We start from the raw sequence: 25,198 nt of genomic DNA on the forward strand, positions 1-25,198 counted from the left end.
GATGTTGCCATGGAGTCGCTGAAATATGAGACTAGGTGTTAATAGACAGCTGTTGCAGTAAAAGTTAGAAATTGTTATTCGGTATAATCCAAGGCAGGCATTTTGAATAAAAAACGGCACATCAAGATGGAAAGATCCAGCAAAGGCAGAAATATTGTTAGGCCACTGAAAAGCTACTCCCAAAATGTACAATAAATTCATAAGACCGTAAGACACAGGAGCAGAAGTAGGCCATTCAACCTACTCCATTCAATGAGATCATGATAGATTTGAGGATTATCAGAACAATTTCCCCACCTCCCACCATCCTGGATTCCTTTAATGATTCAAAATCTGGGAATGGATAATGGATCCATTCGCAACACTGGCTGTAAAAATGCTTTTAGACTTCTCATCAATACATTCTTCTTAAAATAAACTATGACAACATCCTAGAGGTTTTTAAGTGTTTCTAGCATGTCAGAATAGCTCACGATGTCATATTAGTCCGAAGAGAACCTCCAATCAGCCTGGAACAGGACTGGAGTCACACACAGAATAACACAGCAGCTGACAAAGGGAAGGAAACCCAAGGTGATATTTCTCGTCACGTGGGGAAGTAGTCTGGGACTCCTGGTTTAACTTGGGAAGCACACAAACTCAGCACCCCCCAAGTGTCATGGTTGTCCTGAAACTTTAACTGTTTCTCCAAAGATTTGACCCAACCTTCTGATTACTGCCAGTGATTTCTGCTTTGATTACAGGTGCCCCTCCACTGCAACAGGAGTAGAAATTAAACAGGACAGATCATCATCTGAAGGGCAAATGCCAACATTAAGGGTTAGGAGATCTCACCCAGTGTCAGCCTCACATAAGCATTCAAGTACAATGAGATTTCCTTCCAACAGACGAGGTACCTCACTTTGAATGAGAAGGTACTTCAGTTGGGAAAATTTCAAGCTGGTTCCAACTGCAGCACAGAGCAATCCAAGTCCCAGTTAAAAAGGGTTTTATTTCATAGGGGTTTTGAATTTAAATATAAAAAAAATCTTCTGTTAAACCATGATTATCACAAGCTAAGGTAATTACAGATTATTACAACAGAGGGGGGGAAGAAACAGCCGGTACAATCACATGAAGAACGCACAACACACTGGTATCAGATCACAAAATGAAAACCTCTTCAAATGCTCACTGTTACTTGCAATGGCGCAGTAGCTTCATAATTTTTGTTTTCAGAAAAAAAACAGTAGCATTTTAAACACACTCAAGAAGAGGTAATCAAACAAAATGGCAGACACCACAGTTCTCCACTCCCCTTACAATATTTATTAATATCTCCCCCACTTACAAGTCAGACTCACACTGCCCTTCGAAGGTGCACCAAACTGGTCACACAAGTGACAGCAAGTGGGTCAGAGGACACATCTGAAGTAGCCTGAGTGACTGTGGTTCCAATTGCAAAAACACCGACCAATGCTGTGGACTCTACAGAGTCTTGCAGGGTACAGATAATGCCAGCACTCAGGGGCAGCTCAATCCATCTTCATCTGAAAGGCTCAGTGCTGTGGTTCGTGAGCTGATCAATGACAGAACTTTTCTCCACCTCATCCTCGAGGTGTCACACACTATTCTTAAAAGACATGAAAGCACGTCAGTTGGGGGTTTTAATATGTTGCTTGAGTTCGACGGTAACACAGAGCAAAAGATAAACTTCACAAAGACAAATGACTTATCTGATCCATCACAGATTCAAACAGCAACCCCAAGAAGAGGGTGACAAAAATCCACTCACTGAGTGAGAATCCCTCACTCCCAATCCTTCTCCCCTCCTCTCACATGGCAACTGACCTTTTTGGAAACAAGACACTACCCTCAATCGCCTCATGTGGCCGACCCTCAGATGGCACGAATTCAGACAGGCCACTGAACTCTGGGAAGTATCACAGGTAAACGTGATTGGGCTCTCGCTCAAGATACATGGCCCACAATACTGCATGACAGCCAGCAGGGGAGAGTCTCTTTCTTATTCAATGGGGAGGGAAAAGGGTGCAAAGGCCGATTGAGGATTCCCATCAAGTCACTGTCCTGAAGCTGTGGTCAAACAGCTCAGTGCAGCCCCGGTTGACCTGCCATCACATTCCCAGCTGCTCTGTGCCTTTTCCAACTGAGCCTCGGGACCAGAGTTGTGTCGCATGGCGATGTTGGCAATAGGAATACTTCCCTGCCACCCCATCGAATAGCTTAAAACCATGTCAACTCAAGCTCTCGACACGCACATGCAGCCCTGCCAAACCAACAACTACAGCGACCTTCCCTTAAAAAGGCAACTGTCATTGCTCAAAAGATGATACAGCGTTGTCTGAATCCGCAAGGTACTGGTGTGTCAGCCCCTGCAACCAATACTCGGCAACAGTCAACTTATTGCGGCTCTCCATTCAGAGTGAGGGGGCAGTACACAAACAGGCACTGCTTGGGGAGCAAGAGGAGGTGTGGGAAGAGATTGAGAGCAAAGGTCGCATTGAGACATCACAGGCACCTCCGGAAGCATTTTTCTCCCGCCTTTGGAAGGTTTGAGGGATCATACAGCACAACGTTTAAAAAACACACACATACAAAACACAAACACACATATACAAAAAAAGTGGTTGTCCAGAGAGTCTGATGGATGTGTACAGATAATGCAAAACCAGTGTCAACAACTGGGTCGTCTAATCCCACGTAGCACCTTGAAACCTCGACACAGGTACCGCTACAACAACTTGAAGAGTTTCTGGCACATCGAAATCTCAGGAGTTTTTAAAACTCTGCCACATCCCCATCCTCCATGGTACGCACAAGCGTCTTAAGTGCCAATGTTAGTCATGGGGCAAGGTCACACGATGGCGAATGATACTTCCCTGTCTCTTTTGCTCAGTAAAGTCTGTCCTAGGAGGGGTGTGAGGGTTTATCTTCCAAAGAGAGGGCAAGTCAATCCCATTGTTTTGTGTCTTTTCAAAAATCTTTTTGGTTGCAGAAACCTCTCGGCCCATTGGCGGGCAAGGAGGGTGGGAGGTTTCCAAAGAAGAGTTACAGGCAGCAGGCTCCTCGACCCCAAGCAGCTCAGTCTCTCGCTCTCTCCGTGTCTCAGGGGTCCCTCTCTTTCTTCACTTTGATGTCTCCCGCCAGGATGGTGGCAATCTCTCCCTGCATAAAGGCCCAGGGCACGTTGGAGCCAATGAGCGGGCACTTGTCACCACTGGGGCAGTAGACCTCGCCGTTGGCCCCCTGCGACTTGATGCTCTCCCGGGAGCAGGGGAAGCAGAACTTGTGGCCAGGCACCGAGGGGCACTGGACGAAGTGGGTGTCCTCCAGTCGCTGGTGGCAGATGGTGCAGCAGAGAGGGCTGTTGGAGGAGTCCGGGGCTGCAGCTGAGGGCTGGGCCGAGGGTGCAGCAGGAGGAGGCGGCTGAGGCTCAGCTCCAGGCTCAGCCTCCCCTCCGTTGCGGGAAGCCAGGCGCCTCGGGCCGCTCTGGCTGGGGGCCGTGGTAGTGGAGTGCACGGCCTCTTTGGGGAGCAGGGGATCGGCGACCGAGCTGGAGGAGCCGGCCGGAGAGTGACCATCAGGTGGCCAGGCCTGGGGGTCCCCTGGGGCCAAGCCTTTGCCAGCCTCAGGCTCTGGGGAAGCTTTGCGGCGCCGAGGTGGGCCGAGCGGCCGAGAAGGGGGAGGAGGCCTGCTGAGCCCGGGCTCGGAGTGAGGCTCGGGCAGGAGCTCGGCGGGCACAGCCTCCTTGAAGAGGCGGGCGGCCTCGGTCAGCAGCTGGGACAGGGGCCTCCAGTCACCGGCCCCGGGCCTCCTCTCGTACTCGAGGCATTCGAGGCCCGGGGCCGGGCCTGAGGCCAGCGCTTCCTTGGCGCTGTCGGCCAACATGTGACGGGCAGCCTCGGTCACGCCGGAGTAAACGGCCCCGGAGCCGCTCGGATACTCGATAAAAAGCCGCAACTCCAGGGCCCGGTCCGGGCAGCGCTCAGCTGCGTCAAAGGCCAAGACCCGGGCCTGGAGGGTGGGCTCGGTCCGCAGCCGGAGGGGGAAAGGAGCGCAGTCGGAAAGGCCGAGCAACGAGTCCCTGACAGCAGCCGGGCGGCCAGCCCACTCCTCGGCCCGGTGCCTCAGGGCGCGGCCTAGCTCCGAGAGAGCGGCCTCGGCTCCGGGCGGCTGCAGCGGCCCCGCTTTCTCGCGGAGGGCCCTCTCCAACTCGGGCCGGCCTCGGCCTAACTCCAGGCCCAGGCCGAGGCCTAGCTGGGGGCCGGAGCGCGGGTTGAGGCCTAGGAGCGGGCGGCCCCGGGCGGTGGACGGTGGAGGCGGCGGAGGGGGAGCCTCGGGCCCCGGGTAGTCCCCCAGGAGGAGCCGGTGATGGTGATGAGCGGGTGGGGGTGGAGGCGGGAGGGGAGTCCGGGGCCTGGCCTGGGCCTGTGCCGCAGGCCCCGGTGCTGGGAGGCCGTGGGCCCGCTTCAGGTGCCGGGTCTGCTCGATGACCAGCTCGATCCGGTCCGCTCCCTCGTAGTTGACGCAGCCCCGGCACACGGCCTGAGAGAAATCCCAGATCATCGCCCACGGCATCCGCGGCAAGTCGCACAGGTAACACGAGTGCCGCCGGGACGACGACGGCGACGAGGCCGACGCCGCGGGCGGAGGGGCCGAGCCCATCGGGACAATGGCGGGCGGACTCTCTCCGTCTGTGTCCCCGAAACCTGGAGGCGGCGGCGGGAAGACTAGGCCTCAGGCTCCACTACGCCTGCGCGCCCGCGTCCGACGTCACTGCGGGGGTCGTCATTGCGCCTCCACCGCACAGGCCTCTGGGAATTGTAGTCCCTCTCTCTTTCTCTACTCCCTACACCAGCCACTAATGGGGGAAGGCTCCAGCAACAAAAATACAGCTACTTGCACTCACAAAGCGACTGGAAATCAATTGCAAAACAGTCGAATGAAATAAAGTGTAACCCAATGAAATGCATTTAAACCCAATGAAGTAGTTGTAGCCCAATGAACTGTATTGCAGCCCAGCGATAGGCAGTGTATCTCAATGGGGCGCCAACGACATTCGAGGACAATACAGAATATCTGGAGCTTAATAAGGCACAAAAGAAAATTATGAAGCAAATCAAGACACAATTAAACGTTACATATAGAGTTGCCAAACCTTCGGGATAGGTCTGAACTCTCAAGGAATTGAAGTTCAATCTTCAGGGGCAGAAATTGCTGGGAAAGGTCAGCAGGATTGGCACCGTCTGTGGAGAGATATCAGGATGAATCCTTTCTGAGGAAGGGTGACTCGACTGGTGATGTTAACTCTGATTTCTGACCACAGATGCTGCCAGGGCTGCCGAGCTTTTCCAGCAAACGTCAGCTTTTGTGCTCCTAAGAAGCTGCTGGGCCTGCTGTGTTCATCCAGGCTCACGTTTTATTATCTTGGATTCTCCAGCATCTGCAGTTCCCATTATCTCTGAGACATTATCCAATGCTTTTTTCCTCCATCCATTTCATTAGCTCAAAACCAATGGCATTTTACATTTTCCCCACTTTCGATTGACAGCTCATGCACTTAAAACACCTTACAACTTTTGAATTCCATTTTATGGTCTGAAAGGTCTGGCAGCTACAATGCTTCTAATGGCCGGAGGCTATAATTGCAGCAAGACTGGTTTGCGTTGTGATGATGTACGAGAGATCTTCAAACGAAAAATGTGGTTAGGATAATACATACTGGCACATTAATCAACTTAATTTGTTTAGATTCCTCATCACATTACTAAATAAGTACATTGACAGTATATATTTGAAAATGTTTCAAGGTTTCTTTACAATCTATAATCAATTCCATGCATGCTGCCATTTGTATGGGATTGGTGTGTGTGTGAAAATATGGCAAGTTCAATAGGGCACATTCAGTGTATGTGTGAGGATAGGGAATTGGATGAGATACAGTGTGTGTGTGGATAGGGAGTTGGATAGTGTACAGTGTGTGAGGGTGGGGGTAGGATGGGGTACAGTGTGTGTAGGATGGGGAGTTCAATGGCGTACAGTGTCAGTGGGTGTAGACTTCAATGGTTTACTGTGTGTGTATGTGTGAGGGTGGGGTGTTGGATTTTGTGTGTGTGTGTGTGTGGGTAGGAAGTTGGATGGTGTACTCTGTGTGTGTGTGTGTGTGTGTGTGTGTGTGTGTGTGTGTGAGAGAGATAGGGTACAGCATGTGGGTGAGCCGGTGAGGGTATTTGAATGTGGTGCAATGTGAAATGGAATACAATGTTTGTGGAGACCATATCCTCTATATCTCTTCAAAGAGCCTTTGGACATCTGTTATAATGGAAATAGTATTCCGGATGTGAGTTTGCTCGCTGAGCTGGAAGGTTAGTTTTCAGACGTTTCGTCACCTTTTATTTTATTTGAAAAAAATATACTTTATTCATAAGATGTACAAAAAAAACATACTTATACACCTACCCAGTCATGCAAGCCGCTCCGGGTTACCCAGGGGGTACGTACACCAACTAAAGGAGAAAAACAAACAAAGAAGAAAAAGAAACAAAGCAAAGAAAATACCCCGGCAGTCGTCACCCCTCACAGTCCCAGTTGGCCCCCTGACCAGTTGGGGAAGGCACCAGCTGGGCCCAGTTACCAGATAGGGCCCTTGTTTCTATTCTGGACGAGGGGTTTCATACCGTGGTCTTTCCCCACCGCGCCTTGGCGGCGGCTGCCCCAAGCTTTAGCGCGTCCCTCAGCACGTAGCCCTGGACCTTGGAGTGCGCCAGTCTGCAACACTCGGTCGGGGTCAGTTCTTTCAGCTGGCAGACCAGCAAGTTGCGGGCAAACCAAAGAGTGTCTTTCACCGCATTGATGGTCCTCCAGGGGGAGTTGATGTTGGTCTCAGTGTGCGTCCCCGGAAACAGCCCGTAAAGCACGGAGTCCCGTGTCACGGAGCTGCTCGGGACGAACCTCGACAAATACCACTGCATCCCCCTCCAGACATCCTGCGCATAGGCACACTCCAGAAGGAGGTGATCGACAGTCTCGTCACCCCCGCAGCCACCTCGAGGCAGCGTGCAGTGGCGCAGAGATTCCGGGCATGCATAAAGGATCTCACTGGCAGAGCCCCTCTCACCGCCAGCCAAGCAATGTCCTTGTGCTTGTTTGAAAGTTCTGGCGATGAGGCATTCTGCGAAACGACTTTGGCAGTCTGCGTGGGGAACCACACGACGGGATCCACCCTCTCCTTTTCCCGAAGGGTCCCGAGGATACTACGTGCTGACCACTGCCTGACGGCCTTGTGGTCGAAGGTGTTTCCTTTCAAAAATTTCTCCACGAAGGACAGGTGGTACGGAATGGTCCAACGACTCAGAGCATTCCGCGGCAACGAGGCCAGGCCCATCCTTCGCAACACCGGGGACAGGTAGAACCTCAGTAAGTAGTGACACTTGGTGTTTGCGTACTGAGGATCTACACACAGCTTGATGCAGCCGCACACAAAGGTAGCCATCAGGGCGAGTGTGGCGTTCGGTACGCCCTTTCCCCCATTTTCCAGTCTTTGTACATGGTGTCCCTGCAGACCTGGTCCATCCTCGACCCCCAAATGAAGTGGAAGATGGCCCGGGTGACCGCAGCGGCGCAGGTCCAGGGAATAGGCCAGGCCTGCGCCACATACAACAGTACCGAAAGCCCCTCGCACCTGACAACCAGGTTCTTACCCGCGATGGAGAGGGACCGGAGCGTCCACCTGCCCAGCTTCTGCTTCAGTTTGGTGATACGCTCCTCCCAAGTCATAGTGCACGCCCCAGCTCCACCAAACCAAACACCCAGCACCTTCAGGTAGTCTGTCCTGACGGTGAAGGGGATGAAGGACCACTCGTCCCAGTTCCCGAAGAACATGACCTCACTCTTACCCCTACTGACCTTGGCACCCGAGGCCAGTTCAAACTGACCACAGATGTCCAACAGCCTACTCACCGACCGACGATCGGTGCAGAAGACGGCGACGTCATCCATGTACAGGGAGGTCTTGACCTAAAGGCCTCCGCTGCCTGGGACAGTCACGCCCTTCAGTCTCACGTCCTTCCTGATGGATGTGGCGAAGGGCTCCACACAGCACACGAACAAGGCAGGAGAGAGCGGGCAGCCCTGCCTGACTCCAGATCTGACGGGAAAACTGTCTGATTCCCACCCGTTGATCGAGACTGCGCTAACGATGTTGGTGTAGAGCAGCCGGATCCAATTGCGGATGCCCTCCCCGAACCCCAATTTGGAGAGGACGTCCCTCATGTAAGCATGAGAGACCCTGTCGAAGGCCTTCTCCTGGTCCAGGCTGACGAGGCAGGTGTCCACCCGTCTGTCCTGTACGTAGGCGATCGTATCCCTGATGAGCGCGAGGCTCTCAGCGATCTTCCTGCCCGGCACAGCACAGGTTTGGTCAGGGTGAATCACTGACTCCAGGACAGACCTGACCCAGTTGGCTATGACCTTGGCCAGGATTTTTTAGTCCACGTTCAAAAGTGAAATGGGACGCCAATTCTTAATTTCTTCCCTCTCCCCCTTCCTCTTGTAAATGAGGGTGATGATGCCCTTCCTCATGGACTTGCACATTTCCCCTGCCCGAAGCGCACTATCGTACACCTCCAGCAGGTCCTGGCCGACCAGGCCTCACAGAGCGGAATACAGCTCGACCGGTAAGCCGTCGCTTCCGGGAATCCTATTCCTTTCCAAGGTCTTGAGGGCTCTGGTCAGCTCGTCCAGGGATATCGGCCGGTCCAGCCACTCCCTCGTGCCGTCGTCAAAGACCTCCGTGATAGACGACAGGAACGACTCGGAGGCCGTGCTGTCCGTGGGCTTCGTGTCGTACAGTCCGGCATAGAAGGATCTGCTGATCCTCAAAATGTCGGGCCGAGATGACGTCACCGAGCCGTTGTCCTCCTTCAGCTGGCTAAGCACAGAGCTCTCTTTGTGCACCTTCTGAAAGAAGAAACGCGAGCACGTCTCGTCCTGCTCCACGGAGCGGACCCTGGACCGGAAGATTATCCGGGAGGCCTCCGCGGCGAAGAGCGAGGCTTGCTGTCCCCTCACCTCGCAGAGGTCCTCCGTGAATCGACCCCCATCAACTGCAGAAGGAGCAGGTTCTGCACCCTTTTCTGGAGTCGCGACAGCTTTCCCCGCCTCTCTCTCGCCTTCCGAACACCCTTGAGGACAAAGAACCTCTTGATGTTCTCCTTCACCGTCTCCCACCAGTCGCCCAGAGACTCAAAGAGGGGTTTCACGGTTCTCCAACCGGCGTACTCCCTCTTAAGCTCCTCGACGTTCTTTGGGGTCAACAGCGTCGTGTTGAGCTTCCACGTCCCCTTGCCGGCCGGCTGGTCGTCCTGTAAGTGACAGTCGGCCAGCAGGAGGCAGTGGTCAGAGAAGAACACCGGCTCAACGCCAGTGGACCTGACCGAGAACGCCTGTGACACAAACAGGAAGTCTATCCTTGAGCGGATAGACCCATCTAGCCGTGACCAGGTGTACCTCTGCTGCGCCCCGTCTGCAGGGGTGCTGAAGACGTCGAGCAGCTTGGCATCCTTCACCGTGCCCATCAGGAATCTGGACGTGGCGTCCAGCTGACTCCCTCCACCCACTGTCCCCACGCCGGATCTTCCATCTGCATCAATGATGCAGTTGAAGTCTCCGCCTAGGATGACCGGCCTGGACGTAGCCAGCAGGGGTGGAAGCCGCTGCAGGACGTCCAACCGCTCACTCCGTACCGCTGGGGCGTACACGTTGATCAGCCTCAGGGGAGCGTTCCTGTAGGTGATGTCAGCCACTAGGAGGCGCCCCCCCCACCACCTCCTGAACTTGAGAGATGGTGAAGTTGTGCCCCCGCAGCAGAATAGCCAGGCCCGAGGAGCGACAGTCGTTACCCCCCGACCAGATCGAAGGCCCACAGGTCCAGGCGCCGGACCATTTCCCGTACCTGCCGAGGTGCGGTATCTGGCACTTCTGCAGAAACAGGAGGTCCGCCTTGATGGTGGTCAGGTAGGCCAACGTGGACACACATCTCGCGGTTGACTTGACGCTGCGCACATTAATGCTCGCAACTCGTACCCCCATTGTGGGCAGTGACCGCAGTACCCTCCCCAAGTCCAAGGTCCAGCCCCTCCATCTGTCCCTTCATGCCCATTGCCCGGGCTAACTGCTGGACGCTCTCTGGGCTCAGGAAACCGTCCGTGCTGCCTTCCGGGTGGCATCCCCCCGTCAGGGGTACGGAGGCAGGAGGGTCCGGCTCCGGGTCAGGCTGGGGACGCGCTGTTTCCTCCTTCCCGCCTGGAAGTTCCGGGGGGCCCTCCAGTGCTCCAGCGGCACTTGACTGGGTGTCGGAGGGAGCCTCAGGACGCCTCCCGTCACCTGGAAGCGGGCTGCTGCCTTCCTTCTCCCTCGAGATCTTTAACTTCTGCTTCGGGTGGGCCCTCTCCGAATCCTCCTCGTCAGAGGAGCTCTTATAGCCCCCCTGTAGCTGCCTCTTCCCGCCTGATGGTTGCGGTTCCTGGGCCGGTCGACGCACCTTCCTCCTCGCTTTCCGGACTGTAGTCCACTCCCCTGGGTCGCCTGTCTTCGCCTCCATTGGCTCCGGATTGTCGGGGGGGATCGGAGCCTGCAGGGGTGCTTTGCTGGCCTCGGGCCCATCCTGCAGGGCTGGGCCCTCCTGCACGGCCTGGCCCTCCTGCACATTAGTGGGGTCCTTGCTGGGCCCTGGTGCCTTCCTCTCCTCCGGGGGTGCTGGCCCAACATTGCCCCTGCCGGCGACCTGGGCGTAGGTGGTCCCCCGCCGCGGGCATGCCCTATAGAGGTGGCCCGCTTCCCCACAAAGGTTGCAGCTTCTCTCTCGTGGGCAATCCTTTGCAAGGTGTCCCTCCTCCCTGCAGTTCCTGCAGATGGTGGCTTTGCAGTCGGCCGCCACGTGACCTGACCTACCACAGGCATGGCAGACTTTAGGTTGCCCTGCATAGGTCAGGTAGCCCCTGCTCCCGCCGATCACAAAGCTGGACGGTGGGTGTGCGACATTCCCGTCTGCGCCCATCCTCAGCGTCACCTTGACCTGCCTCCTACTCATGCAGATGCCAAAGGGGTCCATGATGTCAGTTAGGTCCCCTTCCACCTTCACATACCTTCCGAGGAAGGTCAGGACATCAACTGCTGGCACATGCGGGTTGTACATGTTTACAGTCACCATACGGCTCCTCTGCGCTGGCATCACAAACAGTGGGATAGCGGTCAATACAGAGAGGGGGCCCTCACCTCCTTTCTCCTTGAAAGCCTCCAGGAAGCGCTCGCAAAGCTTGGCACTCCGGAAGGTCACGTCGTAAAAACCTCCTCCGGGGAAATCCTGCAGGCAGTAAATATTCGCAGCAGCGAACCCACAACAGTCCAACAGGACCCTCTTCACGAAGAAGGTGCGGTCCACAGGTGCACCTTCATCCACCTTCTTTACAGAAACACGGATGGTGTTCCGGACCCCCTGACCTGGGGCACGAGCACTTGCCGCAGCCATCGTTGCAGGGTGGCTGCTCCCCTGAACCAGCGTTAGGCCGAAGCCAGCATTAAGATCCACTGGTCGCAAGGGTGCACAGCCAACCCGACGTCCTCCTTTCACCTCCAAGACAGCACTCTCCTCCTCTCGGTCCACAAGAGAGTGGGTCTTTATTGTGTTCGAGATGTAAGCTGGCTCACTGAGCTTGCCAGTTTGTTCCCAGACGTTTCGTCACCATTCTAGGTAACATCATCAGTGAGCCTCCGACGAAGCGCTGGTGTTATGTCCCGCTTTCTATTTATCTGGTTAGGTTTCCTTGGGTTGGTGATGTCGTTTCCTGCGTTGGTGATGTCATTTCCTGTTCTTTTTCTCAGGGCATGGTAGATTGGCTCCAAATCAATGTGTTTGTTGATGGAGTTCCAATTGGAATGCCATGCTTCCAGGAATTCTCGTGCGTGTCTCTGTTTAGCTGGTCCTAGGATGGATGTTTTGTCCCAATCAAAGTGGTGTCCTTCCTTATCTGTATGTAAGGATACGAATGATAGTGGGTCATGTCGTTTTGTGGCTAGTTGATGTTCATGTATCCTGGTGGCTAGCTTTCTGCCTGTTTGTCCAATGTAGTGTTTGTCACAGTTCTTGCAAGGTATTTTGTAGATGACGTTCATTTTATTTGTTGTCTGTATAGGGTCTTTTAAGTTCATTAGCTGCTGTTTTAGTGTGTTGGTGGGTTTGTGGGCTACCCTGATGCCAAGAGGTCCGAGTAGTCTGGCAGTCATTTCAGAAATGTCTTTGATGTAGGGGAGAGTGGTTAAAACGAGCTCAGAAACCATAACCACTCTCCCCTACATCAAAGACATTTCTGAAATGACTGCCAGACTACTCGGACCTCTTGGCATCAGGGTAGCCCACAAACCCACCAACACACTAAAACAGCAGCTAATGAACTTAAAAGACCCTATACAGACAACAAGCAAAACGAACGTCATCTACAAAATACCTGAGCTACAAATCTTCTCAAAACTCGCTAAATAGTATTCTTTCCCAGTCCACATTCACTCCAAAAGCAATGCTGAATATAACGTCAGTTCATAGAGTCCTACAGCATGGGAAGAAACCCTTCGGTCCAACCAGTTTATGCTGACCATAATCCCAAAATAAACAGTCCCACCTGCCTGCACCTGGCCATATCCCTCCAAACCTTTCCTATTCATGTACTTATCCAAATGTCCTTTAAATGCAGTAGACATATCTGTATCCACCACTTCCTCTGGAAGTTCATTCCACACATGAACTACTCTCCATGCAAAAAAAATTTGCCCCTTATGTCCTTTTTAAACCTTTCCCCTCTCACCTTAAAAATATGATCCCGGTCTTGAACTCCCCCCAACCAGGTAAAGGACAGCTGCCATTCACCTTATCTATACCCCTCATGATTTTATAAAAGCCTATAAAGTCGTCCCCCAACCTCCTACATGCCAGCGGAAAAATGTCTCAGCCGATCCAGCCTACTTTTATATCTCAAACCTTCCATTCCTGGCAACATCTGGGAATTTTTTTCTGAACGCTCTCCAGTTTAACAGTGTCCTTCCTTTGAGAGAGAAGGCACATTTCTCTCAGGCAGCCTGACCGGAAGGAACTGCCCTTATTTAACTGAGATAGCAGGAACTGCAGATGCTAAAGAAGGGTCTGGGCCCAAAATGTCAGCTTTCCTGCTCCTCTGATGCTGCTTGGCCTGCTGTGTTCATCCAGCTCCACACCCTGTTATCTCTGCCGTTACATAACTGTCTGGTATTGTGGCTGAGGTATTTGCAGTTCTGTGGTTAGCCAGCAGAGGATGCTGCTGTCAGTGCAGCCAAAGCTGTTTCTTGGGGGTGCTTTTGGATGAACCATCCAGGTAATAGAGGGTTCAAATCCCAGCATGGCATATTTAAAATTTGAAACCAATTTTAAAAACATGCTAGTTGAGTTCGAAAACCTGACATCGAGTGCATCAAAGTGAAAAAGGAAAGCTTTTTTTTTGATGTGCAGATTTGTGCAAACATACCTTTTTACTATTATCAAAAAAAAGTAAGATTTTCTCCAAACCAAATTCTTCTTGGAAGTGTTTGGTGCGCCAGTGTGTTGTTTAGGGTTGGGGGCAGGTTTCCAAAAGGTACAAAAAGGTGGTGAGAAATCAGTAAGTGTGTGAAACTCTGTGTGGGAAAGAGCAGATTTCAACAGTGACTGGGAATTCGAGCTGACAGCGAAAGCAATTCATAAAACCACACTGGTTCCAACACAGGCAAAGGCTGTATTTCCTGTCGTATTTTGCCAACACTCCTAGGTCCTCTTGTGACACAGTGCCAGTGTCCCTACCCCTGCACTGGCAGGCCCAAGTACAAGCCCCTCCTGCTCCAGAACTTTGTCGTAACATCTCTGAACAGGTCAATTGGAAAAATAGGTTAAATAAAAGCAAATGCTGACACTGAGATAGTAGGAACTGCCGATGCTGGAGAATCTGAGATAACACGGTGTAGAGCTGGTATTGCAATGGTAGTGTCCGTCCCTCTAGATCAGAAGGCCTGGATTCAAGTCCTAACCTGCTCCAGCATTGAGTATGATCTTTGAACAGCCTGATTAGAAAACATCTTTAATGAGCTACCCAGCTAGACCCACTGCCCTGCCTTTTCCTGTAGACCAGCCTAATTAACCCTCTTCGGGTCATGAATTAAATTCTCTTTAAAAAGCCACAATTGAGCATTCCAGCTCCCAAACACACACTGTGTCAAAATATAATTCTCCATACTACCTTTGGTTTTTTTGGCCAATCTACTTAAATCAATGCCCCTGGTTCTTAATGCTTCTGCCAACGGGAATGAGTTTGTCTGATCTACTCTGTCCAGATGCTTCATGGTTTTAAAAGATTTGAACAAATTTGATTTTCTTATCAATCTTGCTGCCAAGTGTAGATTTATCCTGAACATCCCATGGTACTCACTTACCTAATAATACTCACTGAGCATCTCATAGTATTCACGGAAACCTCATAACACACACTGAACATCCCATAATATTTACTGACCTACATAACACTCACTGAACACCCCATAATATTCATTGGCCCACAAAACACTCACTGAACACCCCATAATATTCATTGGCCCACAAAACACTCACTGAACATCCCATAATATTCATTGACCCACATTGCACTCACTGAACACCCCATAATATTCATTGACCCACCTAACACTGTGAACATCCCATAATATTCACTGAACACCCCCATATTATTTACTAAACACCCCTCCATAACACTTAATAAGCATCCCATAATATTCACTGCTGATTACATTCACTGAACATCCTATAGTATTCACTACTGATAACACTCACTGAATATCTCGTAAGCGCCGTTCTGAGGAAGGGTCACCGGACCCAAAACATTAACTCTAAACTTTTTCCTTCACAGATGCTGCCAGCCCTGCTGAGCTTTTCCAGCAACTTCTATTTTTATCCCATAATACTCGGTTGCCATGACGCTGATGGGAATAGTGCACTGGAAATCAAGTCCCACTATCCCATGAGGTGTCACAAGTGTGAACTGTGACTGATTGAATCTGGGGGGTGGTATTGCCTGACTGTGGCCACTATTGAAGAGAAACGAAACTCATACCAAGTTTCATCAATGAGCAAAAAATCTGAAACTTATTTCTTACAACAAACAAATCTTCCAACATGTGGCAATATAGGTTGTTAATTCCTGGCATGTGAACTTAGACTATACCTTACAATCAATCCAAACAGGATAACGCCTCAGGAGGAAAGTAAAGGCAAAGGATCAAAATCCAAGCGAAAAGGGTGGCATATTTTCTCTCAGTTCATTTTTAATCCTGATGAGGGTTTTGTGTTGTTGAGGCTGTGGTGTTCTTCAGTTTGGTAGTTGGTTGGTTAAAACTAGGTCTTGGTTCGAATTAGAAGTTTTCCTTGTTTTTGTAAGGTCTTTGAGTATTTTTTGTGTTCCAACTAATAAAAAAAGAGATAAAAGATTAAACCTGCTCCTCCTTGGCTCCTTGGCCTGCTGTGTTCATCCAGGTCTGCACCTTGTGATCTAAATTTCACTTGCTTAGCAGGTTTGAATGTCTGAGTCTGAATTGGTCTCTCTTCTCTCAGTTAGCAAAGCAATCCAAATCCTGTTGTGGGCCAGTCATGTATTTTCCCAAGAGACACCTCGGGCTGGTACAAAAATGTTGAATTTAGTTCCAGCAAAGGGACACCACACAGTTCCACTTTACCTTCAAGTTATAAAACAAGATCTAAGAATTTGAATTTCCATTTCCAGTTGGGCTTAAAGTGAGAGGGAAAAGATTTAAAAGGCAACTTTATCACTCAGAGAATGCTGCATGTATGGAACGAGCTGCCAGAGGAAGTGGTGGAGGCTGGTACAGTTACAACATTTAAAATGTATCTGGATGGGGACATGAATAGGAAGGGTTTAAAGGGATAGGGGCCAAATGCTGGCAAATGGAACAAGATTAATTTAGGATATCCGGTCAGCATGGATAAGTTAGTCCAAAGGGTCTGTTTCCATGCTGTACAGCTCTATGACTCCATGACGCTATGTACTGCCCTTATGTACCTCCTCCCATGGACAGGGGAGATACCATTTTTAATGTGTTCCATGACCAGGTAAACATGACATGTATACAAGAAAAATTATATTCATTCAACCGTGTTAATTATTCATAAAGGATTTGCACACCTTCTTGTCAGACTTTCAAACTATTCTATTCCAGCACCTTTACATTCTTCAGAATGTGTCTGCAGTTACAATGTCCTATTAGAGCAGCTGATGGCCTTGTGGATTGTTAATCTAGAGACTCAGATTCAAATCCCACCAAGGCAGATGGTGGAATTTGAATTCAATTTTTAAGAATCTTGAATTGACGGTGATCATGAATCCATTGTCAACTGTCAGGGAAAACCCATCTCATTTGCTAATGTCTTCAAGGGAAGGAAACTGTCATCCTGACCTGGCCTACGTGTGACTCCAGACCCACTGCGATGTAGTTGACTTTCAAGTGCCTTCTGGGCAATTAGGGATGGGCAATAAATGTTGGCCTGGCCAGCAACACCCTCATCCTCTGATTGAATTTTTAAAATCCAGCAATGTGTGATATTATACAGTTTAGTAAGAATCCCCGACAAAATAATCTATCATTTCTTTTGTTTTAAATGTCTCAACAGAAGCCAAGGGGAGTGCATATTAGCATTACTTTGTGGTGATAATGGACAAAATGTTAAAGAGCCAGGAACGATCCCAGAGACTCTCCTTGCATTATAGAGAACCTCTTCTGACACTGGTTCAAATTCTGAGAAAAGTCTCCCGCTGATTCCTCTATTCCTGATTCATCACTTTGGGTGAAAAATACACAACTCACCACAAAGATGTGAGCATCAATTGCCATTTTAAAAGGTTCAATAAAGTCACTGCAGCCAACAATTCGTTAGGATTCCCCTCAGCTCCTTGTCTTTTGCCCAGATTAATGCGATGTGTTTTCATAATAAATCTGTTAATCTTTTAGTTTCAATTGAATGATTCTCTAACATGTATTGAATCCCCATTTACACTTGAGCATATTTTTCAGGTCTAATCAATAAGGATCTTGTTTTATTGGCACAGATTATCCTTCTTGCACATTATTCCTGGCTAATTTTGTACACTCAGGTGTATGCCTTGTGACAATGCTGTGTACTATCTATAGGGAGCACAGCAGCAACTTACCAAGGATCCTCCAACAGCACCTTCCAAATCCGAGATCTCCACATTCTAGAAGGACAAGGGCAGCACATATATGGGAATGCCACACACAACAAGATCTAAGAATTTGAATTTCCATTTCCAGTTGGGCTTAAAGTGAGAGGGAAAAGATTTAAAAGGCAACTTTATCACTCAGAGAATGCTGCCAAATGCTGGCAAATGGAACAAGATTAATTTAGGATATCCGGTCAGCATGGATAAGTTAGTCCAAAGGGTCTGTTTCCATGCTGTACAGCTCTATGACTCTATGACGCTATGTACTGCCCTTATGTACCTCCTCCCATGGACAGGGGAGATTATTTATTTTGTCCTGGGTTTTTTTGAAGAGCAGTAGAGACAGAGGTACTGAACTGGCTAATGAAAACGGTTTAAGTAAACAACTTAGGAGGGCTTTAGATTTTTCTTTAAACGTTGGAATAATGGAAGCAGCTTGAATGAGAGTGGCCAGCTCTTACAGACCTAGGCTTTCTAGTTTTTTTTAGCTTTAGCAGTCAGAAGCTTTTTCCATTTCCAGAAGGGTTGGAGCTTGAGTAAATGATTCCTAGCTGCTACTTTCCCCGAAATATCTCTTGATTTTTTTCCTTCCTCCGAGATTGGAGAACTGCATGTAAGAAACTGAATCTGAATTTGCCTTTTTGCCAAGGGGTGTGTTTATGGAATGTTACTATGTTGGCACAGTTAATTAGTAATAGGACTGTATCTATTATTTGGTTAAGTTTTCCAATAGTTGTTATTCTAAATTCCTCCTTCTTTTGTTTGTGTTTAAATAAATGTTTTTGCTTAATGTTGAGTATTTTGACCAGTTTCATCACATCTGGAACACAACACTTCACATCTACCTTTAAATAAGAAATGCTAGTCTCTAGGCTACCTTCTCGAAATATTTTGAAGGTGTCTGCTCTGGTCCATAACTCTCTACAGATGTCCTAGGATTTCTTTAGTCACATTCTATATCTTTCAATTGTCCTGCCTCGAACTACAAAGTCTAAATGTTCCAGTGATTCTGAGGAACAGTGAAGTATTTGCAAGTCAGGATGATGTGTGGTGTGGAGGGGAACTTGCAGAGTGTGGCATTCCCATATATGTGCTGCCCTTGTCCTTCTAGAATGTGGAGATCTTGGATTTGGAAGGTGCTGTTGGAGGATCCTTGGTAAGTTGCTGCTGTGCTTCCTATAGATAGTACACACTGTTTCTACTGTGCCTCAGTAGTAGAGGATTTGAATGTTTCTGGATGTGTTCCAAATCAAATGTGATGCTTTGTCCTGGATGGTGTCAAGCTTCTTGAATGTTGTTGGAGCTGCATCCATCCAGGCAAGTGGGGAGTATTCCATCACACTCCTGACTTGTGCCTTGTAGAGATGGTGGACAGGCCTTGGGGAACCAGATGCAAGACTCCTAGCGTCTGACATGTCCTTGTAGACACTGTGGTAGAGAGCCAAATTCAGTTTCTGTTCACTGGTAACCCCTGGGATGTTGATAGTGGGGGATTCAGCGATGGTGACACCATTGAATGTCAAGCAGCAGAGATTAGAGCATCTGCTGTTCCCGATGCGGTCTCCTCTACATCGGTGAGACCAAGTGGAGACTCAGAGACTGCTTTGTAGAGCACCTGCATGCTGTTTGCAACAACACCTTCCAGTCACAAATCACTTCAACTCCCCCTCTCACTCCCTGGACGACATGCCCATCCTGGGCCTCCTCCAGTGTCACAATGATGCCACCCACAACTGGAGGAGCAGCACCTCACATTGTGCCTTGGGAGCCCACAACCCAATGGTCTCAATGTGGACTTTATCCATTTCAAAATCTCCCCACTCCCAGTCTCATCGCATGACCAATGCTCCCCATCCCTGCCTCCTTGATCTGACACAACCTGTCCATCTTCTCTCCCACCTATCTGCCCCTCCGACCTCAATATCCAATCCCCACCACTGCCTACCTGCACTCACCCATCACCATCCCACCAACCTACCCAGCCCCACCTCTCCTATCCCTATTTATTTCTGAGCTTCCTTCCCCCTCCCCCATTTCTGAAGAAAGGTCCTGACCCGAAACGTCAACTTTCCTGCTCCTCTGATGCTGCCAGTCCCGCTGTGTTCCGCCAGCTCCACACTGTGTTATCTATGGGTCTAAACTAAACTGGAAAGGGACCAATAACGTAGCAGGGAGATTTGCTCAGCCCTTAAAGGGAGACTTTATACTGATAGACGGGGGAAGTGGAGGAATTCCAAGTAGCGGTGTAAATGGAAGGGTTGATGGGGAAGGTTCTGAATGCAAGGAAGAGCACGTCAATTAGGAAAAAAAGTCAGGAGGGAGTCAATGCAAGGGGTCTTACAAGGTAAGACTGATGAAGTGAGAGCATGTTTAAGAACATGGGATTGGGGCATCATAACCGTCACAGAAACTTGGCAGAGAGATGGAGAAGACTGGCAGCTCCGTGTTCCAGGTTTTAGATGCTAAAGGAAGGATAGAAAAGGAAGCCAGAAAGTGGAGAATGGTGATTTGATTAAGGAATACATTACTGCTGTTAACTAGGGAAGATATTTCTGAAAAATTGTCCAGTGAAAATATATGGGTAGAAATTAGAAATAAGAAAGGAAAGGCCACTTTCATGGGAATGTACTATAGGCTTCCCAATAGTAAGAGGGAAATTGAGGAACAAATATGTACAGAGATCTCAGATACATGGAAGCATAATAAAGTTGTAGTAATTTTCAAAACACTGTCTGGGGCTACCATACTGTCAAAGGTTTGGATAGTGAAGCATTTGTCAAATGTGTTCAAGAAAATTTTCTTTATCAATATTTAGGTGCTCCTACCAGAGAAGGGGCAAAACTAGACCCTGTTTTGGGCAATAAGGCAGGGCAGATGGCTGATGTGAAAATGGGGGAACACCTTGGGTCTAAGGGTCATAAATCTATTAGTTTCAAAATGGTTATGGAAAAGGATAAGCCTTCCATAAAAGTTAAAGTTTTTGGTTGGAGCAAGGCAAATTTTAATGGTATGAGACAAGAACTTTCAAAATTGTCTTGGAGTACACTGTTCACAGGTAACAGGATGTCTGAAATGTGGGAGGCTTTCAAAAATGTGATGAGCTCAGAGGCGTTTTGTTCCTGTTAGAATGAAGGGTAAGGCTGGTAAGGTTAAGGCACAGTGGATGAATAAAAATATTGAGGTTCTAGTCAAGGATAAAAGGGAATTTTATTTTAGATATAGACAACTTGGTTCAATTGAATCTCTTAATTAATATAAAGAGTCTAGGGGCATTCTTAAGAGAGTAATCAGGAAGGCACAGAAGGGATATGAGAATAGCAAGGTGTAGAGCTGGATGAACACGGCAGGCCAAGCAGCATCAGAGGAGCAGGAAAGCTGACGTTTCAGGTCTAGACCCTTCTTCAGAAATGAGATATAAGATAGCATTGGCAAATAAGGTGAAGGATAATCCAAAGAGATCTTACAAATATATTAAAAACAAGGGAGTAACTAGGGAGAACGTAGGTCCTCTTAAAAAGCAAGAAGGTCATCTTTGTGTTAAACCCCAGGAGATGGGAGAGAAACTAAATGAATACTTTGCTTCAGTTTTTACTGTGGAGAAAGAAATTGAGTCAAGAGAATGCAGAGAGATAAACTTTGATGTTTTAAAAGCAGTTCACATCACAGAAGAGGATGTTTGGGATGTCTTGGAGAATATAAAGGAGAATGAATCTCTGGGACCTGATCTAATGTATCAAGAACCTTGTGGGAAGTAACAGAGGAAATTACGAGACTCCATGCAGAAATGTTTGCATCGTCTATAACTACAGGTGAGGTTCATAACGACTGGAGGGTGACTAATGCTGTACATTTGTTTAAGAAATGTTTCAAGGAGAAACCAGAGAATGATAGACCTGTGAGTCTGACATTGGTTGTGGGTAAATTGTTGGAGGTGATTACAAAAGATAGGATTAATGGATATTTAGAGGCAAAAATTGATTAAGGATAGTCAGCATGGTTATGTTTGAGGAAAATCATGTCTCTCAAACCTGATTGAGTTTTTTGAGGAAGTTACCAAAAAGATTGATGGTGGCAGAACAATAGATGTTGTTTATTTGGATTTTAGTAAAGCCTTTGACAAGGTTCCATATGGTAGACTAGTTTAGTAAAGTTAGGTCAATTGGTACTCAGGATGGGCTTGCTAATTGGATACAAAATTGGCTTAATGGCAGGAAACAGAGTAATGGTAGAGGGTTGCCTTTCAGACTGGAGCCCCGTTACGCTGCGGTATTCCACAGGGATCGGTTCTGGGTCCTGTTTTGTTATTTGTATAAATGATTTGGATGAGAATATAGAAGACTTGGTTAATAAATTTGCAAATGACACTAAAATTGGTGGCATTGTAGACAGTGAAGAAGATTTTCTAAGATTACAAAGGGATCTTGATCAAATGGGTCAATGGGCTGAAAAATGGCAGATGGAGTTCAATCTGGATAAATGCGAGGTTTTACATATTGATAGAACAAACAAGGGTAGAGTTTATACAATTAACAGCAGGGCCTTTGGTAGTGTTGTAGAACAGAGGGATCTGGGAGTGCTTCTTTGAAGTTTGTGTCACAGATAGACAGGGTGCTTAAAAGGTATTTGGTATTCTTGCCTTCATTACTCAGTCCTTTCAGTATATAAGTTGGGAAGTCACATTCAGGTTGTACAAGACATTGGTGAGGTCGCTTATAGAATACAGTGCCCAGTTATAGGAAGGATATTATCAGGCTGGAGAGGGTTCAGAAGAGACTTACCAGGATATTGTTGGGATGGAAGGTTTGCGTTAAAGGAAAAGGCTAGATATGCTTGAGCTTTTTCACTGGACCATTGGTGGATGTGGGTACAGTTACAACATTTAAAAGACATTTGGATAAGTACATCAGGTTTAGAGGCACAGGGGCTAGGAGCAGGCAGGTAGGACTAGTTTAGTTTGGGATTATGTTTGGCATGGACTGGATGGACCAAAGTATCTGTCTCCGTGCTGTATGACTGTATGACAATGACCCTATGGCTTCAGAAGCAACATTTTCACACAGAGGGTGGTGCGTGTATGGAATGAGCTGCCAGAGGAAGTGGTGGGGGCTGGTACAGTTACAACATTTAAAAGGCATCTGGATGGGGACATGAATAGTGATAATGGGAACTACAGATGCTGGAGAATCCAAGATAACAAAGTGTGGAACTGGATGAACACAGCAGGCCAAGCAGCATCTCAGGAGCACAAAAGCTGACGTTTCAGGCCTAGACCCTTCATCAGAAAAGGAGGATGGGGAGAGGGAACTGGAATAAATAGGGAGAGAGGGGGAGGCGGACCGAAGATGGAGAGTAAAGAAGATAGGTGGAGAGGAGAGTATGGGTGGGGAGGTAGGGAGGGGATAGGTCAGTCCAGGGAAGACGGACAGGTCAAGGAGGCAGGATGAGGTTGGTAGGTAGGAAATGGAGGTGCGGCTTGGGGTGGGAGGAAGGGATGGGTGAGAGGAAGAACAGGTTAGGGAGGCAGAGACAGGCTGGGCTGGTTTTGGGATGCAGTGTGGGGCGGGGACGAGCTGGGCTGGTTTTGGGATGCGGTGGGGTAAGGGGAGATTTTGAAGCTTGTGAAGTCCACATTGATACCATTGGGCTGCAGGGTTCCGAAGCGGAATATGAGTTGCTGTTCCTGCAACCTTCGGGTGGCATCATTGTGGCAGTGCAGGAGGCCCATGATGGACATGTCATCTAAAGAATGGGAGGGGGAGTTAAAATGGTTCGCGACTGGGAGGTGCAGTTGTTTATTGCGAACTGAGCGGAGGTGTTGTGCAAAGCGGTCCCCAAGCCTCCGTTTGGTTTCCCCAATGTAGAGGAAGCCACACCGGGTACAGTGGATGCAGTATACCACATTGGCAGATGTGCAGGTGAACATCTGCTTTATATGGAAAGTCATCTTGGGGCCTGGGACGGGGGTGAGGGAGGCGGTGTGGGGGCAAGTATAGCAATTCCTGCGGTTGCAGGGGAAGTTGCCGGGCGTGGTGGGGTTGGAGGGGAGTGTGGAGCGGACAAGGGAGTCATGGAGAGAGTGGTCTCTCTGGAAAGCAGACAAGGGTGGGGATGGAAAAATGTCTTGGGTGGTGTTGTCGGATTGTAGATGGCGGAAGTGTCGGAGGATGATGCGTTGTATCCGGAGGTTGGTGGGGTGGTATGTGAGAACAAGGGGTATCCTCTTAGGGCGGTTGTGGCGGGGGCGGGGTGTGAGGGATGTGTTGCAGGAAATGCAGGAGACACGGTCAAGGGCGTTCTCGACCACTGCGGGGGGAAAGTTGCGGTCCTTGAAGAACTTGGACATCTGGGATGTGCGGGAGTGGAATGTCTTATCGTGGGAGCAGATGCGGCGGAGGCGGAGGAATTGGGAATAGGGGATGGAATTTTTGCAGGAGAGTGGGTAGGAGGAGGTGTATTCTAGGTAGCTGTGGGAGTCGGTGGGCTTGAAATGGACATCAGTTTCTAGCTGGTTACCTGAGATGGAGACTGAGAGGTCCAGGAAGGTGAGGGATGTGTTGGAGATGGCCCATTTTAACTCCCCCTCCCATTCCTCAAACGACATGTCCATCATGGGCCTCCTGCAGTGCCATAATGATGCCACCCAAAGGTTGTAGGAACAGCAACTCATATTCCACTTGGGAATTCTGCAGCCCAATGGTATCAATGTGGACTTCACCAGCTTCAAAATCTCCCCTTCCCCCACCGCATCCCAAAACCAGCCCAGTTCGTCCCCTCCCCCCACTGCATCACACAACCAGCCCAGCTCGTCCCCTCCCCCCACTGCATCCCAAAACCAGTCCAGCCTGTCTCCGCTTCCCTAATCTGTTCTTCCTCTCACCCATCCCTTCCTCCCACCCCAAGCTGCACCTTCATCTCCTACCTACTAACCTCATCCCACCTCATTGACCTGTCCATCTTCCCTGGACTGACCTATCCCCTCCCAACCTCCCCAACTATACTCTCGTCTCCACCTATCTTCTTTACTCCCCATCTTCGGTCCGCCTCCCCCTCACTCCCTATTTATTCCAGAACCCTCACCCCATCCCCCTCTCTGATGAAGGGTCTAGGCCCAAAACGTCAGCTTTTGTGCTCCTGAGATGCTGCTTGTCCTGCTGTGTTCATCCACCTCCACACTTTGTTATCTTGGGTACATGAATAGGAAGGGTTTACAGGGATAAGGTTCTGTCAAATGGGATGAGATTAATTTCGGATATCTGGTCAATATGGATGAGTTGGACTGAAGGGTCTGTTTCCATGCTGTACAGCTGTATGACTCTAAACTTTTTAATAGGTGTCTTACCTCATGCCCCTGGATCAACGCGTAAGAACTACTCCAGTAGAACTCATTTGGGGAATCTCTGTTAGCAAATAACCCCACAAAATCTAATTCTTTGTTCCAACCCTGTGGGTATTCATGATAATATGCAGTAATCATTGTCTTGACAGTCTGATGGTATCTTTCCAAATATCTCTATGCATGTAAAAATTGTGTCATAGACCTCATTTATTTGGTATCCAAATTGCTTATTACACCCTGAAAAAGCATAGACATAAAATTAGAATATTAGTCCAATTGTATTTCATAACATCGTCCAAAACAAGTAAAAAAGTTCGGTTAATATTTCTACCAACTTTCTCAGCTGCAATTTCCCTCAAACGAACAGCTTTACGTACCTTTTTTTTAGATTAGATTCCCTACAGTGTGGAAACAGGCCCTTCGGCCCAACAAGTCCACACTGCCCCTTGGAGCATCCCACCCAGACCCATCCCCCTATAACCCACACACCCCTGAACACTATGGGCAATTTAGCACGGCCAGTCCACCTAGCCTGCACATTTTTGGACTGTGGGAGGAAACC

The 25,198-nt window shown here is 49.0% G+C and overlaps 1 protein-coding gene across 1 annotated transcript; it reads right to left on the reverse strand.

Annotated features, from left to right (window-relative positions):
- Positions 1 to 971: 971 nt before the first annotated feature.
- Positions 972 to 4,734, reverse strand: LOC125447861 (interferon regulatory factor 2-binding protein 1-like). The gene has a single exon (XM_048522646.1). It carries the CDS (start codon positions 4,663 to 4,665, stop codon positions 3,106 to 3,108), a length of 1,560 nt encoding a protein of 519 aa, XP_048378603.1. The 5' UTR covers positions 4,666 to 4,734; the 3' UTR covers positions 972 to 3,105.
- Between the last annotated feature and the right edge of the window lie 20,464 nt (positions 4,735 to 25,198).

Source organism: Stegostoma tigrinum, chromosome 39 (assembly GCF_030684315.1).
Source record: "Stegostoma tigrinum isolate sSteTig4 chromosome 39, sSteTig4.hap1, whole genome shotgun sequence".
Taxonomy (NCBI): domain Eukaryota; kingdom Metazoa; phylum Chordata; class Chondrichthyes; order Orectolobiformes; family Stegostomatidae; genus Stegostoma; species Stegostoma tigrinum.

What these genes read in the sequence shown, in the direction of transcription:
- LOC125447861 (XM_048522646.1), bottom strand. Translation starts at nt 4,665, where the DNA reads ATGGGCTCGGCCCCTCCGCCCGCGGCGTCGGCCTCGTCGCCGTCGTCG.